The 17,161-nt window shown below is 42.7% G+C and overlaps 1 protein-coding gene across 1 annotated transcript in view; it reads right to left on the bottom strand.

Annotated features, from left to right (window-relative positions):
- Nucleotides 1-17,161, bottom strand: part of cacna2d3a (calcium channel, voltage-dependent, alpha 2/delta subunit 3a) — a gene marked incomplete at both ends in the record, with an annotated part of 288,788 nt that overhangs the window by 146,900 nt on the left and 124,727 nt on the right. The window contains 2 exon segments of the mRNA XM_083769683.1: nucleotides 9,193-9,306; nucleotides 10,361-10,450. Of these exon segments, the coding sequence (XP_083625809.1) occupies nucleotides 9,193-9,306; nucleotides 10,361-10,450 (204 nt within the window).

Raw genomic sequence — 17,161 nt, 5'->3', positions numbered from 1 at the left:
CAGACACTCAGTCTGTACTATAGGCAGCCTCAGACACTCAGTCTGACTAGGCAGCCTCAGACACTCAGTCTGACTAGGCAGCCTCAGACACTCAGTCTGACTAGGCAGCCTCAGACACTCAGTCTGTACTATAGGCAGCCTCAGACACTCAGTCTGTACTATAGGCAGGCTCAGACACTCAGTCTGTACTATAGGGAGGCTCAGACACTCAGTCTGACTAGGCAGCCTCAGACACTCAGTCTGTACTATAGGCAGCCTCAGACACTCAGTCTGTACTATAGGGAGGCTCAGACATTCAGTCTGTACTCTGTACTATAGGCAGGCTCAGACACTCAGTCTGTACTATAGGCAGGCTCAGACATTCAGTCTGTACTAGGAAGCTGAAACATTCAGCAAAGAGACGACAGAGAGAACGCTATAATATATATGGCTGAAGAACAAAAGGGCTTTGATGCTTGACATGGTCGCAGCCAAGAAAATCATTGGATTGGAAGTCAGCCGCTTCTCCTTGTTTTAAGAAATGGCTTAATGAGATGACTGCAATCATACAGATGGAGAGAATCCAATTTCACAGATCCAATATGCGGACACGAACACGTTCTCAAAAATGTGGACAAAAATGCAGACCACCTAAAAGGATTGGTGGAAACGTGTGTAGGATGAAAGATTCGTATAATGTATTGATTGAAGTGCTCTGTTTGTCTGTTTGATCTTTGTTTTGTCATTTATGTTTTATTGTGTTGATTTTCTATTATTACTTTATTTATCGATTTGTTTCTATTATGTGTTATGTGCTATAGGGGGTTGTTTAGATGTATACAAAAAAATCACACCCGTGTGAAGTGAGGGGCACTCTTATCATCGTACATCATCATGACGTAAACATGTCGATTAGCTCAGACACATATGACTTAATTCTCCATTCATTGTCAATGGCAACTGGCATTGGCTTCAGATCCAGTAGGGATGAGACGGTGTTTTGTCAAAAAATAGCTGATCTACTGAGTATACAAGCTTACAACTCTGAGCCCGCAGATCAACTATTTTCACAGAATACACCCTACCCCCCCCCCCCCCCCCCCCCATCCACCCACCGAGTTCTGTGGAAATTAGGGGTAAAGAAAACAGTACAAAAGAAAATAACATTCTGGCTGAGGCCATTTACGAAAGATCCAAAACGATCGTTTTCCATTTTAAAGTCCAATCTCACAGCATCAGAGCATCAGTAATATAAAGCGGTGGCTTTGTCTCTGGGTGATTTACCGTCAGTTGAACAGCCGAAAGCGAGCAGTGGCGAGAGCGGTGTCAGCGTGAGTGAGAGACTGTTAAAAGCACTTTAAAAACACTGGCACCATCACTGGACCATGTGCCGAGAGGGCCGTCATTAAGCCACCATTCAGGCATGGCTAGCTGGGATAATGACACACAGGTGTGTAGTGTGTAGTGTGTGTGTGTGTGTGTGTGTGTGTGTGTGTGTGTGTGTGTGTGTGTGTGCATAGATCGTAGTACAATACAGCAGGGGTTCTCAACACGTGGGTCGCGACCCTTCTGGGGGGGGTCGCCATTTTTTGTTTACATAGTACACATAGTGCATTCATACACTTTCCTTCATGATTATATCTGGTTTCAGTATTAATTTATTTTGTATTGGGGGTGGGGAGGAGGGGCGGGGGTCGCGAGACATGGCCAAAGCCTTTCCGGGGGTCCCCAGACAAAAACGTTGAGAACCCTGCAGTACCTAACATAATTATGATATTTAGCATCATTGTAGTATAGCCTAAGCGACTACCAAATAGAAATGTACAATTCTGTTTTTAATGGGCTCATATACAGAAATTGTCATTTGTTTTAATGTGCCACTCTCTTGCCATTGTGAAAAATCATTGTGCAAAATATTTCTCGCAGCCAAATACGTCATCATTTTGGGGGTCCTTGACATGAAAAGGTTGATTTGAAGCACTGCTTTATAGTCTGCCACAGAGCACAGAGCGAATCGTTTGAAGTTGATACAAAAATAATAATAATAACAATAAATGCGTTGTTCAGTTCGGAGTGCGTGCCAAAAAGCGACCGGTTCAACACAAGTACTTGCAGAATGCTTTTGGACCCGAGCTCTTGTACCTTATTGAAATCCTAATCTGATGATGAGCATTAAGTGCTTCCTTCCTACGCCATGCAGAGGCTCATTCACAGTGTGACACCCATTCAGCACCGAGGCTGTGTGGAAGCAAACCATTAACCCAAAGCAACCGGGAACGCATCTGCAGTCATTTGGGATTATATATACGTACGTACAGTATGCATATTCTACTGTTAGACTGATGATAGGTTATTAGTTTACTTATGATCCTAGATGACTATTTACATTTTACAGTATATGCCTTTGATGTATTACCCTGTGGTGTTCTTGCTGTAAATCGCTCTGGATTAAGAGCGTCTGCTAAAAATGCCTAAATTGTAAAACATAGCATATAGGCTATTCAAAAGTAGCAGATATACAAGTTCGCAACGTGTCACTTTTGCTGAGCTACGAGCTTGTAGTATAGGCCTACTGCTACTTTTGAAAAAGTCTTGAAAATCGGTGCAAATCTTTGAACATTTTTAACTCAAATCTGTGCTTCGGGGGTGTTCCCTGCCTGCAACAAAATGACAAAAAAAGTTTGTGCACTACTGATATAGCAACAAGTTTTTCAGAAAACTGGATTTAGAAGACATTTGTAGAATCAGCATCAGGTCTCAATGGGTTAAAAAACAGAAGGCAGAACGACAGTGGAAAGAGAGAGAGAGAGAGAGAGACATGGTTTTGTGGAGAGTGACAGAGACGGAATGCTTCTATTATCAGCGGGGCTCCTTCTAAATGGAATGGATCTAGCAGCAATGTCTCCTCTCCAGTCACTGCTGAACAGCCTCTGGGCTGGAGGGGAATGCAATAGGATAGGAGCGTTATGGACCATGAAAAACACATATGCACGCACGCACGCACGCACGCACGCACGCACGCACACACACACACACACACACACACACACACACACACACACACACACACACACACACACACACACACACACACACACACACACACACACACACACACACACACACACACACACACACACACACACACACACAAATCAGGAGAGTTTAATTTAACTCCGAGACAGGGCTCAGATATAGGGTTGCTATCGGAAATCATTATTTTAGGTTTCACATTTATACGATCGTGAAACGTGGCAATCGAGTCAAATATCTTCTCTCAATTATTGTCAACTTGTCCTCGTCTTCTCTTTAATAACCAGGACATCGAATGGCCAATATCTCCCCTTCCAATCAGGCTCACAGGGGACGGACATAATCACGGAGCAAAGTACACACTATGTCCATATCGTGCAGCCCTAAAAGTGATTAAATAATTACTTAATACCTGGCAGTTAATGTGAATTGTGCAGCCCAACTCTAATGGACACTGAGCAGCCTTCACACGCTTTCACATGCAAAGAACATAATGCATCACCGCGACCCATTAATCCCACAATCTGCATCCCACCCAGAAACCCTTTGGGCATCAATATTCCATCATCACATTCTCTGCAACAGCAGCACTGCCAGCGCCATTAAAATGACATGCACACTCATGCACGTGTGAAAAAAAAATATATATATATATTTGAGATGAGATATTCACGGGTTTATGTGGACATGATCAGGTACGACCACACCAAAATCAAAGGACAACAACCAACCAAGTCACAAGTCACTGTTCACCCCTTCACAACCAAGTCACAAGTTACTGTTCACCCCTTCACAACCAAGTCACAAGTCACTGTTCACCCCTTCACAACCAAGTCACAAGTCACTGTTCACCCCTTCACAACCAAGTCACAAGTCGCTGTTCACCCCTTCACAACCAAGTCACAAGTCACTGTCAGTTCACCCCTTCACAACCAAGTCACAAGTCACTGTTCACCCATTCACAACCAAGTCACAAGTCACTGTTCACCCCTTCACAACGGCTGTATCAATAGCAGCACCACCAGGCTACGGTACACTTTCCACCCGACAGCTGTCAGAATGCTGAAGCATGGCATGAGTCTGCCATCAGGTCGCTATAAAGCCAAGGCGTGAGTCTTTGCTATTTTTGAGTTTTCTGAAAATCTTATGGTGCAATGGCATCTGGAATCCAACATGACAGGTCCCAGTTTTAATGGGTTAAGCTGCATCAAGTATCAAGAAAGTTTTTATTTGTCTCTCACATATTGTCAGTTATAGTACGGGAACATTTGTCACTCACAGGTACAAGTAGCAAAATGTTGGTGCCAGACTGTACATCAGTCTAACGCACCAAAGATAAATGATAATACTTAGTTTTAAGATGTTGTATAAAATCACTGATGTGTGTGTCGTCCGCACGGGGAGTGAAGAAGAAAGGCAGGACAAAGGTTCTCCAGATCTCTCAGCGTTTATTTGGTAAAACACAAGAGATTCGGTCGCTACAAAGCAAGCATGTCACAAAGGTACATGCAGTTGTCTGTTCCAACCAGCCTAGTAAGAGCCAAATGAAGACTCGTTCGAACAGCCCACTTCACAAGAAATACAAGGTGTTATATACTTCAGATCTGATCCCTCCTTCTCAGTACATGAACTAGGCACTTCCTGACTCTTTCGACCAATGAAATCCGGGCTAGTAGCTCATTCAGGTTTACAGAGGCGGGCCTCTTTGGCAGAGACACTGGAATTAGCTCTAACTTTGCACTAAAACAACAGATGATTACTTTAAAGATACAATGACAAATTGTAGTTAAAACATAACCGGTCCTAGATGAAACTGAACACTCTAATGAACATAGTTAAATATAACGGAACTGAAATGGAACAGAACAGAAGAAGTGAATTAAAACAGTTTGACCCAGTAACGAACACTATAATCTTATAGCACATTCTAAATCAGTACAAATCGCACTCACTATTAATAGTTATAGCGTCTCATTATTCTATACTGACAGTGTTGAAAGTCATTCTTTAAGTTTTAACTGTGGAATAGTTTACTGAGAGTCATTGACAAGGAGAGTGACCAAACGGTCACCTGGAAAATTCCAACCTCTCACTCCAGGGGAGCGAGCTTCAAACAGAGTTAGAACAATAGCTTCGGATTCAGGTGTGAAGTGTAAACATTCCTCTGAGTCTACAGAGGAACCCATGTATCTCAAAGTAGTTTGATGAGACAGTCTACTGACTTAGCCTAGTAGTCCTTTGGTTCATTTATAGAATTATACGACAAAGACCCAGAAAAAAAAGACAAGATAAAAAAGATAAAAAGTCTATTAGACGGTGCCTATACTCGTAATTCATTATCTATGGGAGGTGAGCGAGCAGGTGGTGTGAAACTGCACCCATGCCAGAATGTAATAGACTTTTCTCTGCAGCACACTTGGAGAGAGAGAGAAGTTGAAAGAAGTGAACTTTAAACAAGCTATTAAAATACACTCAGAGCGTGAAGGGATCTTAGTGATTGGCTTGCTTTATCTGAACACGCAGGGCGAGTAGGAGAAAATGAAAATTATACCATCCATAGATGCTATGCTCACTATGCTTCTATATTTACTAGTGGAGCATTTTGGCTACAATATAAGTTATGAATATATATTTTCATAATTTACTATGTCAATACTTTCTTTACACTCATTTATATACCCTGAGAAAAAAGAAAATGGTGTGGGTGTAGGACAGGTCCACTCTTTTTTCCTTTCTACACCAAATTACTTCACTAAAAAGAGACGATCTACAAGCTCACACTATCAAAGACGGCAGATGTACAGTGCAAGATGACAGCACATACGTCGTCGCATCGTGACAGCATTGTGGGCTTGTAGATTGGCCATTTTCCATAGGAATAAAGTTGTGCCTTAAGATTTTGACTTGCCCATTGGTGTGCCAATAGTTTGAATGCCACTGGACGAGTGCATGGCCCCTTCGGGACATGGCTGTTTGGAGCCATGCTGTACCCATATGGAGTGCGACAGTTGCTTGGCTGGGTTGTCTGCTTGTACCCATCTTGTGATTGTGCTGTTGCTATCCCTGGAGCAATACAGGTTATTTATTTTTTTCTTATCCAACTTAAACTCCAGATGCAGGGCTTTTTTTTCCTCAGCAAGAAAGGCTGAATAACATTCAAATAAGAATAAGTGGATAGAAGGTGGTGGGAATGCTAGCAGTATGGTACACAATATGGATTAAACTACTAGTGGAAACAAATGTCGATGGCAGCAACTAATGCCAATAAAAGATGTTGCGATGTGTCATGTTTGAAACATGACAACAGGCGTTTTTTTCATCGACATTTCTCTTCCAGTTTTGCTGATAGTTTTGTTCCCGGTCTAAAAAACAGAGACGGACCATCGGTACTGTCACCACTCCATCACAGCGAGTGAGCTGCTCACTCATTTTATCCACCGTTTCAAATGAGATTATTTTTATTTAAAAAAATCCAAATCCCAAAAAAACAGAACTTTGAACATTCAGTGAATTTTCTGTGGTCTGGGGTCGTCTGAATAATTAGGCTCAGAAAAGTGATGTGATTGCCCCCTGGACTTTGATGTCAATTTATCCTGCCCCCTCTCAAATATAATAATACTAATAATGCTAGTTAAAATCTTCTCTAGATAAAGTATGTCACGGGGAAAACTTGAGAGAATATCCATTTTCATTATTATTGAAAATAGAACATATTGAACTTTGAAAACAGGACATATTGAATCACTTGAACACCAGCGATGCGTTGTGAGCTAGTAGATCGGCTATTTCTGATCCAAATATCATAAAAGTATTCTGCGGCACCCCTGGACTTTCATCACGGCACCCTAGGGTGCCACGGCACCGACTTTGAGTGCGTGTGTGTGTGTGTACTTGCGTGCTAAGGCTGTCCCGGAACATTCGGGGTTCAAACCTTCACTCGTTAGGGTTGGCACTCGAATCTTAATTAATGGGCTTGAACCCTTCGGTTTTCTTTTTTATTATTACTAGCCCTTAGCCGTTGTGAGATATTTGCCCCCCCTTGTGGCCATGGGGGGTTCTTCGCCCAGTGCGTTTTTAATTCACTAATAAATTCATTAATAATCATTAATGTGTCAAATCAAAAAAAGGGCTTCGTTACGCCCTCCATATTCATATGGCCAATGCCTGTGTGAAAAGGGGAGCGATTGGTGCAGGCAATGAGGAGCTACGGTGGTGTTCTGACACACACACACACAGACAGACGTTGACTGAATTATAGTATGATTATAATTTTTTAACTCAAAATATTTCTCGGCGAGAATGCGATATGCATAATAAGAGTACTATATTCATGTTGTGTTTACATTTTACATGCCGAGGTTCGGAGCTCGAAGGTTATTTTTTTAATTAATTTAAAAAAGAATGGTTTGAAGGTTCGTTCGGTCCTAAAAACAGGGCTAGGGTACCTTAGGCTTCACTCACAGTACCTTCACATCTAGCATACAACATTGTTGCATGGTAGATGTAAACAAAGGGTAAGTGTCATGGCCGCCCCAATGCATTTCCAATGGAAGTCACATGGTTTGACCTATTTTTTTAAAGTCTATGGGTTTGACACAACATTGTTGTTGTACGGCTTTCGGCTGTGTTTCGACTGCCCCCCTCCCCCTCATACAACACAAATGTGTCAAACCATGTGACTCCCATTGGAAATTAATTGCGAGCTTGCATCAGTCAACAAGTCTCATGCATCAGCTATACAACTTAGTGTGTACATGTGTGTGTGTGTGTGTGTGTGTGTGTGTGTGTGTGTGTGTGTGTGTGTGTGTGTGCGCGCGTGGTTGAATAATAGTTCATTATTTTTCTCTACAGACTGGAGATAATGCTCAACAGGCCCATTTTCCAGTAAGCGCTGAGGTTTCGGCAAAAAGGCCTGCCGGGTTTCCCAAAAGGATCTTAGTCTTTTAACCCATTAAGACCAGACGCTCGCTGCTTCAACAAATCGTCTCTGTTGGGTGTTTTCAGGATAAAAAGCATCAAAAGTAGCAGATCCAGGGGCGCCGCTAGCCTAGTGGTCCAGGCGCATGCTACATGTGGGCTCTAGCCTGACAACGCGTTGTTTGTTCGGGTCCCGTTCGACCGTTGCTGCGTGTCTCTCCCCTTCTCTCTCTCCCTCTTTCCTGTCTGTCTTCACTGTGGCTATCAAGAAAGGCACAAACGCCAAAACCTAATCGTAAAAATAAATTAGCTGATCCACGAGCTCAAAATGCGTCGCTTGGCCTGCGGATCTGCTACTTTTGATGGTTTTGTGTGACGCTGTATTATGATCTGGTAGGGCAATCTTGTTTTTAACGAAAGAAAAGTTAGAGATGAGAGGTTTCTGCTCGAAAACAACAAACTAGTTTTCTGAAAACTAAAAGTTTATCTCCAAACTAAAATGACACTGCTGGTTTCACGGTTTCAATGGGTTAAGTCTGTCATTGTCTATGAGCGCACCAAGAACAAAGATGATTGGATGCTTATGGGGGGGGGGGGGGGGGTACAGCAGACGTTTGGCATCGCCTCACCGTCAGATTCCAGTAGAACACTGGCTGGAACGCAACAGCAGCATAATACAAACCAGAGCATTGACACTGTACGTGTGTGTGTGTGTGTGTGTGTGTGTGTGTGTGTGTGTGTGTGTGTGTGTGTGTGTGTGTGTGTGTGTGTGTGTGTGTGTGTGTGTGTGTGTGTGACGTGTGTGTGTGTGTGTGACGTGTGCGTGTGTGTGTGTGTGTGCGTGTGTGTGTGTGTGTGTGTGTGTGTGTGTGTGTGTGTGTGTGTGTGTGTGCACACGCGCGCATGCATTACTGTGTACAGTATGTGCGTGCGTATTCCAACAAGAATAATATAAATTTAAAAAGCATTTTCTTGGTTAAAACATATTTTTAAAGATGGGTATACAATTGGAAGAAGGTTCAGGATTAGGCATTTAGAAGTTTTGGTTCTGGGATTAGAGCTAGAGATTATGCCTGACTCATACTTAGCTGCGCACTTGGGCCGTGCATCCAAAAATCTACAAAGCTCACAAGCCTGTGAACTTGGAGATCTGCTATTTTACGTCTTTAGGCTTGACATTCATAAAATTGCGGTCTTAAAATGTTGATGTATAAGTACAGTATAGAAATGTGAACCTGTGTGTATGCGTGCGTGCGGTCCTACCTTCCTCTCAGGCCAGTTGTATTTGGCGAACACGGTATCGTAGGTGTCGACCGCTCCATCTGTCACCAGCATGATGGCCTGGCTGCACACACTGCCCCTCCCTGTCTGGTTATACTGAGAGAGAGAGAGAGAGAGAGAGAGAGAGAGAGAGAGAGAGAAAGGAAAATGTTTGCTGACTAGCATTTTTCACAGACGTAAACTAAATAAAAAACTAAACTACGATGACTAAAACCAAGAATAAATTATATTGACAATTTCGTCAACAAATAAAAGATACACTAAAATGTAAAGGAGGGACTAGTGGAAAAGAGTAGAACTCAACAGATCAGAGATCTGCTGTTTCGGCATTCAACCACGTGCTTACACCATTACGACACCATCAAAATACATTTTAGTCGACTAAATCAGCTGTAGATTGTCAAATAAAATCTCATGATATTTAGACAAAACGTAGACTAAAACTAAAACATTTCAGACTGAAAATATGACAAAAACGAAATAAAATGTTACTCAAAAGTCTATGACTAAAACAGAGACAGCATGGTGTGCAGGCGTAGCAGGGTTTATGATGAGTGCATTAAGACTATATTCCATTTCATTACATGCTTTACTTCCACACAAGAGAAGGAAAATGGTAAATTTATAATAGCACTGGTAGTTTAATTTATATTAGCGCCTTTACATAGATTGTGCATTACTTTCACCCATTCACACACACATTTACGGCTGAGCTACACCGAGGTGCATTGAAGTTACATCTGCAAAGTCATGGCATGTGTTTTCATGATACAACAGGCATGTCGCGCACACGCACACACACACACACACAGTACATTAATACACCGGCATCACTAAGATGAGTCATTAACCACAATGGGGACATTTATATTCCTTTGTTCTGCTGGAGAAGTACAAGTGTACAACACTCTGCGTGTGCGTGTACATGCGTGTGTGCGTGCATACGTGCACGCGTGAGTACGTACACGCGTGAGTACACGCGTGTGCGTGTCTGTGTTCTTGTTATAGAATGAGTAAAGTGGTGAAGGGAGTCATCCACTCTGTTTACTCAGCTTGAACATGATTCTGTTGATCTAGCTATTAATTAATAACTCTGTTTTTATTTAATGTTGTACCAGCGGGGAGGTGCGTGCGTGCGCTTTTCACTCACGTCGTTGAGGAGATTGAAGGCCTCTGTCAGAGCGAGGTCCAACATGCCGATACCTTTAGCAAACAGCTTATCCAGGTGCTTTCTGAAATGCTGCATGCATGGGGAAGAGAAACACATCAGAAACAGGCTATGAGAGAGAGGAACATTGGAGACAAAGGGCTGTATTTTGCGTGTCTTAAATACCAGGTCTTTTTCCCTAACTTGAGCAAACTCAATGCCATTTGGCTATTCTGAGTGGCCAAAGAGCATTGATCACGCCTCCAGGTCTTTAGTTTACTCAAGTTAGGGAATAAGACCTGGTACTACGCAAAATACAGCCCAAAGGTTGAAGCTGTTACATGCCAATGGCTTGCAAACGCTTTATTATTATTTAGTGCAAAACCTGTCTGTTCGTCAGTCAGGTCACGCCACCATATATGGTTGCCCTCATCAAACCCTGTATACTCAAGACACTGCCCCCGCTGCCACCCTTAGATCTCCATATATGGAGCTGACCTGTTCCGACATCGAACCCTGTACACACGCTCCATAATGGCCAGTACAGAATTCATTCCATACAGTATGTTGAACTGACCCCCCATGCCAAAGCACCAGCGCTCACCCAGCAGTCTTCCATCACCCAGGCGGACCTGTCGCTTCTTGCCCTAAGGGCGTCTTACTGGTTATTATGTATTTATTTTCAAAGAACCCCCACAACTCTGAGAGTGTATACGCCGGGCCCATTTGGTTTCTATTGGATACTCTGAGTCACAGAGGTGTAAGGACTGGTTTACAGTAGTGAGCAACTTTGTCTCATAACGTTGTGACTTTACTTGCATCCTTTGACCTCATGGTTACTTGACGGTACACAACACAATATCCATGCGGCAGCGTTTGATATTTCGGTCAGATGGGTTTAAAAGGTCAAAAATGTACTCACAACCTTGTTCAGTGAAATTGTGCTAACGATGTGGTGAAGCTGTCATGCATATTGAGGACAAACATTCAAAGGGCATGTTGGTGACCCGCAATGTTCTGACGAGTATTCTTCAGACATTTACCCCCTCAATACAGCCCAAAGGTTGAAGCTGTTACATGCCAACGGCTTGCAAACGCTTTATTATTATTTAGTGCAAAACCTGTCTGTTCGTCAGTCAGGTCACGCCACCATATATGGTTGCCCTCATCAAACCCTGTATACTCAAGACACTGCCCCCGCTGCCACCCTTAGATCTCCATATATGGAGCTGACCTGTTCCGACATCGAACCCTGTACACACACGCTCCATAATGGCCAGTACAGAATTCATTCCATACAGTATGTTGAACTGACCCCCCATGCCAAAGCACCAGCGCTCACCCAGCAGTCTTCCATCACCCAGGCGGACCTGTCGCTTCTTGCCCTAAGGGCGTCTTACTGGTTATTATGTATTTATTTTCAAAGAACCCCCACAACTCTGAGAGTGTATATGCCGGGCCCATTTGGTTTCTATTGGATACTCTGAGTCACAGAGGTGTAAGGACTGGTTTACAGTAGTGAGCAACTTTGTCTCATAACGTTGTGACTTTACTTGCATCCTTTGGCCTCATGGTTACTTGACGGTACACAACACAATATCCATGCGGCAGCGTTTGATATTTCGGTCAGATGGGTTTAAAAGGTCAAAAATGTACTCACAACCTTGTTCAGTGAAATTGTGCTAACGATGTGGTGAAGCTGTCATGCATATTGAGGACAAACATTCAAAGGGCATGTTGGTGACCCGCAATGTTCTGACGAGTATTCTTCAGACATTTACCCCCTCGATACTTAGTTGACATTTGGCTCTGTACCCGTGCGGTGTAAAGTAACTAAGTACATTCACTCAAGTACTGTGTAGCTACTTAAGTACAACGTTATGGTACTCAAGTTTTTCCAATACTTTTACTTCTACTCCACTACATATCAGAGGCAACTATGGTACTTTTGCTATAATTACTTTTAGTTACTTTGTAGATCTTGATTATTATTTCAAAACATACATTAAAGGACCACTTCACAACTTTTCAACCTGCTTTCATATAATTGGTCTTCACTAATATTCATGATAAAATACTACAATTTGTTTCTACTCAGTCTGCATCTCATAGGAGGGCTGTGGGAAGTTCAGAAACCCGTCCACCAGTGACATCATCGATGGCGAATTCAAGCTAATAGAAACTGCAGGCTTACTATTCGTGAAAATAAGGCATTGCACATGAGAATGTCAAGATAGGACCATCTAGCAGACTAATGGGCTCTTTATGCATGACCTCAGGTCATTATTCACAACTAACTGCTGCATTATGTTGGACAGAGATGTCACTGTCTTTTATATTAAACATCCCCTTCCTTCCACATCCCATAACTGGAGACCATTTCCTCTGCTGTGATGTGCATGTGGGAGAGAGGCGCCATCGACAGAGGAGCGAGCCGACCGTCAAACTCAAGGGGGAGAGAGATAGTGTGTTGTGCGTGCGTGTGTGCGTGCGTCTGCCTCCCACACAGAATAGATTCTCTCTCAGGCAATTAATGGAGTTTAATGTTGTCAGAGACCCAACAGGTCTCTTTTGCTTGTCTCATTATTCACAATAGCCTGGAGGAGACACGCGCGCAAGTGCCTGTGCCACACAGGCAGGCAAAAACAACAGTACACGCACGGCATCGTTGCAATCCATTTGTCTGTTATCTTTGTTGAGCTACATTTTGATTTAGGGGTGACATAAATTATAGTTATTTCCATTATTCAATTTCTTTCACTTTGGCAATCCTCAGTGCAGTTGGGACAGCTATATTGTGATCTCATCAAAGTCTACTTGACTAAATAATGGAAAATATAAGCTTGGAACTCATCTGGTGAATCCAACATTTCACATGTCTTCCACTCTTACACCCACACTGCACATACTTTGTTCTACAGATATGTATATATTTTTCTTTTTCATTTATACTGTGTATCCATTGTTTTATTATTTATTGTTGCCAAATGGTGTTACGTTTGCTTTTTTATTTGTATTTTTGTTGTTAAATGAGGTGAGATTAACTTTATAATCCCCACAGGGTTTTCTAAATCGAACCTGCACAACCAACCCAATATTCTAGACGAGAATAGAAATAGAAATGTTTTCAAGGGGGAGTGGTTAACCAGGCTACCAATATTATGCTGTTTTAAATGTGTTGTTTTTAAATGTGCAAAGAAAAAAGAAAGAAAAGAAATAGTTAATTAATAAAACCTGAGGCCAAGACTCAAATCATGATGACCAGAACATTCCAGTCTCTGGATCACATGGGAACACACTCTGCTCACATGCAGATGCATGCAGAACTGCTAGTTTCAAAATGTGTTGTTTCAGATTCCTATGTAAAACCACAACCTTCAGGAGCGCTGAGCATGGCTCCCTGCACACTGATAAACACAATGTGCTTCTCATGTGGATAAAAAGGTTAATTGGCTGCAGCCAGGTAAATGTTGTATACAGGAGAACTGCAAAACATTACCTTTGGCGACCTTTTGTGTGCATGTGTGCATGTGTGCATGTGTGTGTGTGTGTGTGTGTGTGTGTGTGTGTGGACTGTGGAGAGAGGGAGAGAGAGAGAGAGAGCGAAAGAGAGAGAGATTGAGAATGAGTGTGATCACATTGCATCTACAGCTTGTAGATCTGCTATTTCCACTATCATCATTACTAAAAGGACCGGTCGCTCGCTGTCTATCTGTATACTTCCTTAGCATAGAGCAAGACAGCTGCTCGCTTCGAGCGCCTCCTCACAACGCCACGAAGGACGGACAGCCTCACGGAACCTAGCGCCATGCAGCCCTGTCCTCCAACCTCACGCTGCCCTGCATTACACACGCCAAACATTGTAACAATCCATTGGAACACATGATGCAACGAACAGCTACTATTCATTTAAATACCCTTAAATACATCTCTCTCTCTCTCTCTCTCTCTCTGCCCCCCCGTGTTAATGTAAAACCCGCTCCGTGTGTGAACTGTGAATTAATCAGTTCACATGGGGGCCGAGCAGACCGTGGATCTCACCTTCCGGGACCTGATTGCTCCGCTGTTTATCCTCCTCAGATGCCTGTTGTAATCAGACAAATAACTGCTTCAGGCTGACTATCCCCATTTGTGTGTGCGCGTGTGTGCGTGCGTGTGTGTGTGTGGCTGTGCACGTGCGTGTGTGTTTATTGCATGCACACAGAGTAATTGTACACTGACAGTTAAATGAACGCAGAGAGTTTTAAGTGCGGGAGCCAGCCAGGTAAAAGAGTAAATGAGTATTGAGCTCAGAGCTGGCTGTGATTAAGAGGATTGAGGGAAAACACACATCAGTGAATGTGTCACTCTACAGCAGTGCTCTTCAACCTTTCCTGGATCCACTCAAGGAACATGCTGAAAGGAAGGGACGTGAGTCACGTGACTGGACGCTGGGGACCTGCTCCCGGGGGCAAATCTCGCACCAGAAGGTGGATGAAATACATGGCAGTGAATGGAGCCGGCTGGACCAGCTCTCGAACAAACACTATTTATGAACGATTGCGACCTTTGTCATATAATAGATTCAGGAATATAAAAGAAGACATATCGCAGGTTGATTTCTAATCCCTTGCTTTTCAATGAACACATCATTTTATCGAGGCATCTAAACAAAACAGCGGCAGGTATCGTTTCTGTCTCGGAGGTATCGCAATATTTGGTTGCCAGACAGGAAACGATGGATAGTCTCACGATACTTGGCGCGTTCAGAAACGTACTTTGTGCTCTTTAGATACATACCTCTATAAAATCACACAGTGCTGTGTTATATCTGTATGTCTTCTTTCATTTCCCAGAAGCGGTTATTTTACAAGGGTCTCAATCATTCAGAAATAGTGTTTGTTCATATGCTTGTCCACTAGTAGAAGACAGGTAATTTCATTTTCGGGCGGGGGTGATCATACCATTAAGGTCGGGGTTCAAATCCAACCCATTTTCCGCCTCTCTCTCTCTCTCTTTCTCTCTCCCTCGAAAGTGGAGCAGAATCGGTAAAAAGTAATTTGGGTGTAGTCAGGCAGAATGACAGGCGAAGGGGTGTGTGTGCGCGCGTGTGCATGTTTATATCATTAAGATGGATCCTGTGATATTCTATGCTATCACGTGTTGTGGAATAGCACACTACCCTTTTGTGAAGTGTCCATTTATTTTTATTTTTATTAATTCCCAGTCTCTGCATGCTCTCTGACACCTCATGGACCCTTTGGAATTCAATGTCCCAGCTCTGGCCAAACCTCTATTAGTCTCGGATCCGTCTGATTGTGTTTTGTACCAAATGCATGGATTTGTGCTTTTGAACGTGTGCATATATGCATGTGCGTTTGCTTGCTTGTGCGTGTGTGTGCGTACGTTCGTGTGTGTGCGTGTGTGAGTGCATGTGCGTGCATGTGTTCATTCATAATTATATTGTGCAGTTAATTCCAGATTCTTTAACCCCTTGCAAAATGAGTTGTCATTGTGAGAGTATACTAGTTGGTTCCATTGATTCAAGCCATTCATTAAAATAAGCAGGCTATGAAAAGGCAACTTCACTTTCAACCTATCTTCATATAACTGGTCCTCACTATCTCTCATTATAATATTATATTTAGTCATAGTTTTAGTCATTGTACCATCGTTTTTATTTCGTTTTCCTCAGTGAAAATGACGAAACATTTCGTCATAGGTTTTGTAGACAAAATCTAAAGAATATATGGTAATAACTTATGGATTTCAAAGTTATCATCTGTAAAATCAGTACATTATGTGCAATGTTAAATTAATGTAAGTCATCTAAAACATTTACCTTTTTAGTTAGACCCAAGTATAAAATATAATTTTAATTAAAGTATGTCTACCATTATCATTACACATTGATTTTTTTTGTTTCACTTCCTGTATTTGGGTTCGATTGCATTCTCCCCTGCAGTGAGCCAAACTGTGGTGCAACCAAGACCCAGGCTTTCTGGCAGCCCCAGTGTTCCATCCGTTTCGGTCCATACTAGAGTTCACACCAGTGCTAGGCCTAGCTTGCTGCACCAGGCAGGCTTTCAGCAGGAAATGTGGAAACCCTGGTTCTTATTTACTGTTCTGTGCACAGATCCGGTTTAGATCCCACCTGTATCTGGTTCTTTGCATGCTAACATACATACGAGCACACAGTCACATGCAGACCATTTCCGTATCCTTTCTAAACCAAATGGTTGGCAATGTGCAGTTAATAGCCTCGCAAACATGAATGAATGAATGCATGAATGAATGAATGAAAATTTCGAGATCGAGATCCGAATGTCAACATGAACCTGCGAACCTCCGGACATTCGGGGGCCAGCCTTAACTGGTGCAAACTGGTGCGGACTATTCCAACGACACAGCCCAGGACTAATTCAAAACAGACACATCAAACTGCTCATGTGTGTTGAAAGCACGCTAGACACAAATTAACACGAACACTGCAACCTGGTGGATGAAAGTGCCAGCGCTTGACTGCCGACCCGGATCTACTTGGTTTTAGTGTGACACACGTCAGCTTTGCCGGTCCATTTTAGATGCTAAATATTTAGCGTCAATGCTAGCGGGCTAAAATGAGGCCATACTTGCTCTAGAAAACGCCAATATTCTAATCGGGATCACCGGATAATCAAAGAAGACCTCTGAACATTGCACGTTTTGTCAAAACCATGGAGAGCTCCGTACATTTTAAGTAATTTAGCTTTTTAGTCAGCCTGTATACAATAAGTGAACGGCAGTGCGAAACCGTTCGCTGAAGAAGGAAAGGCCAAGCAAAAA

This window comes from Protomyctophum parallelum (assembly GCF_964188405.1).
Source record: "Protomyctophum parallelum genome assembly, chromosome: 7".
Lineage (NCBI taxonomy): Eukaryota > Metazoa > Chordata > Actinopteri > Myctophiformes > Myctophidae > Protomyctophum > Protomyctophum parallelum.
The sequence above is the reverse complement of the archived record's forward strand: the minus strand, read 5'-3'. Positions and strand labels throughout refer to the sequence as shown.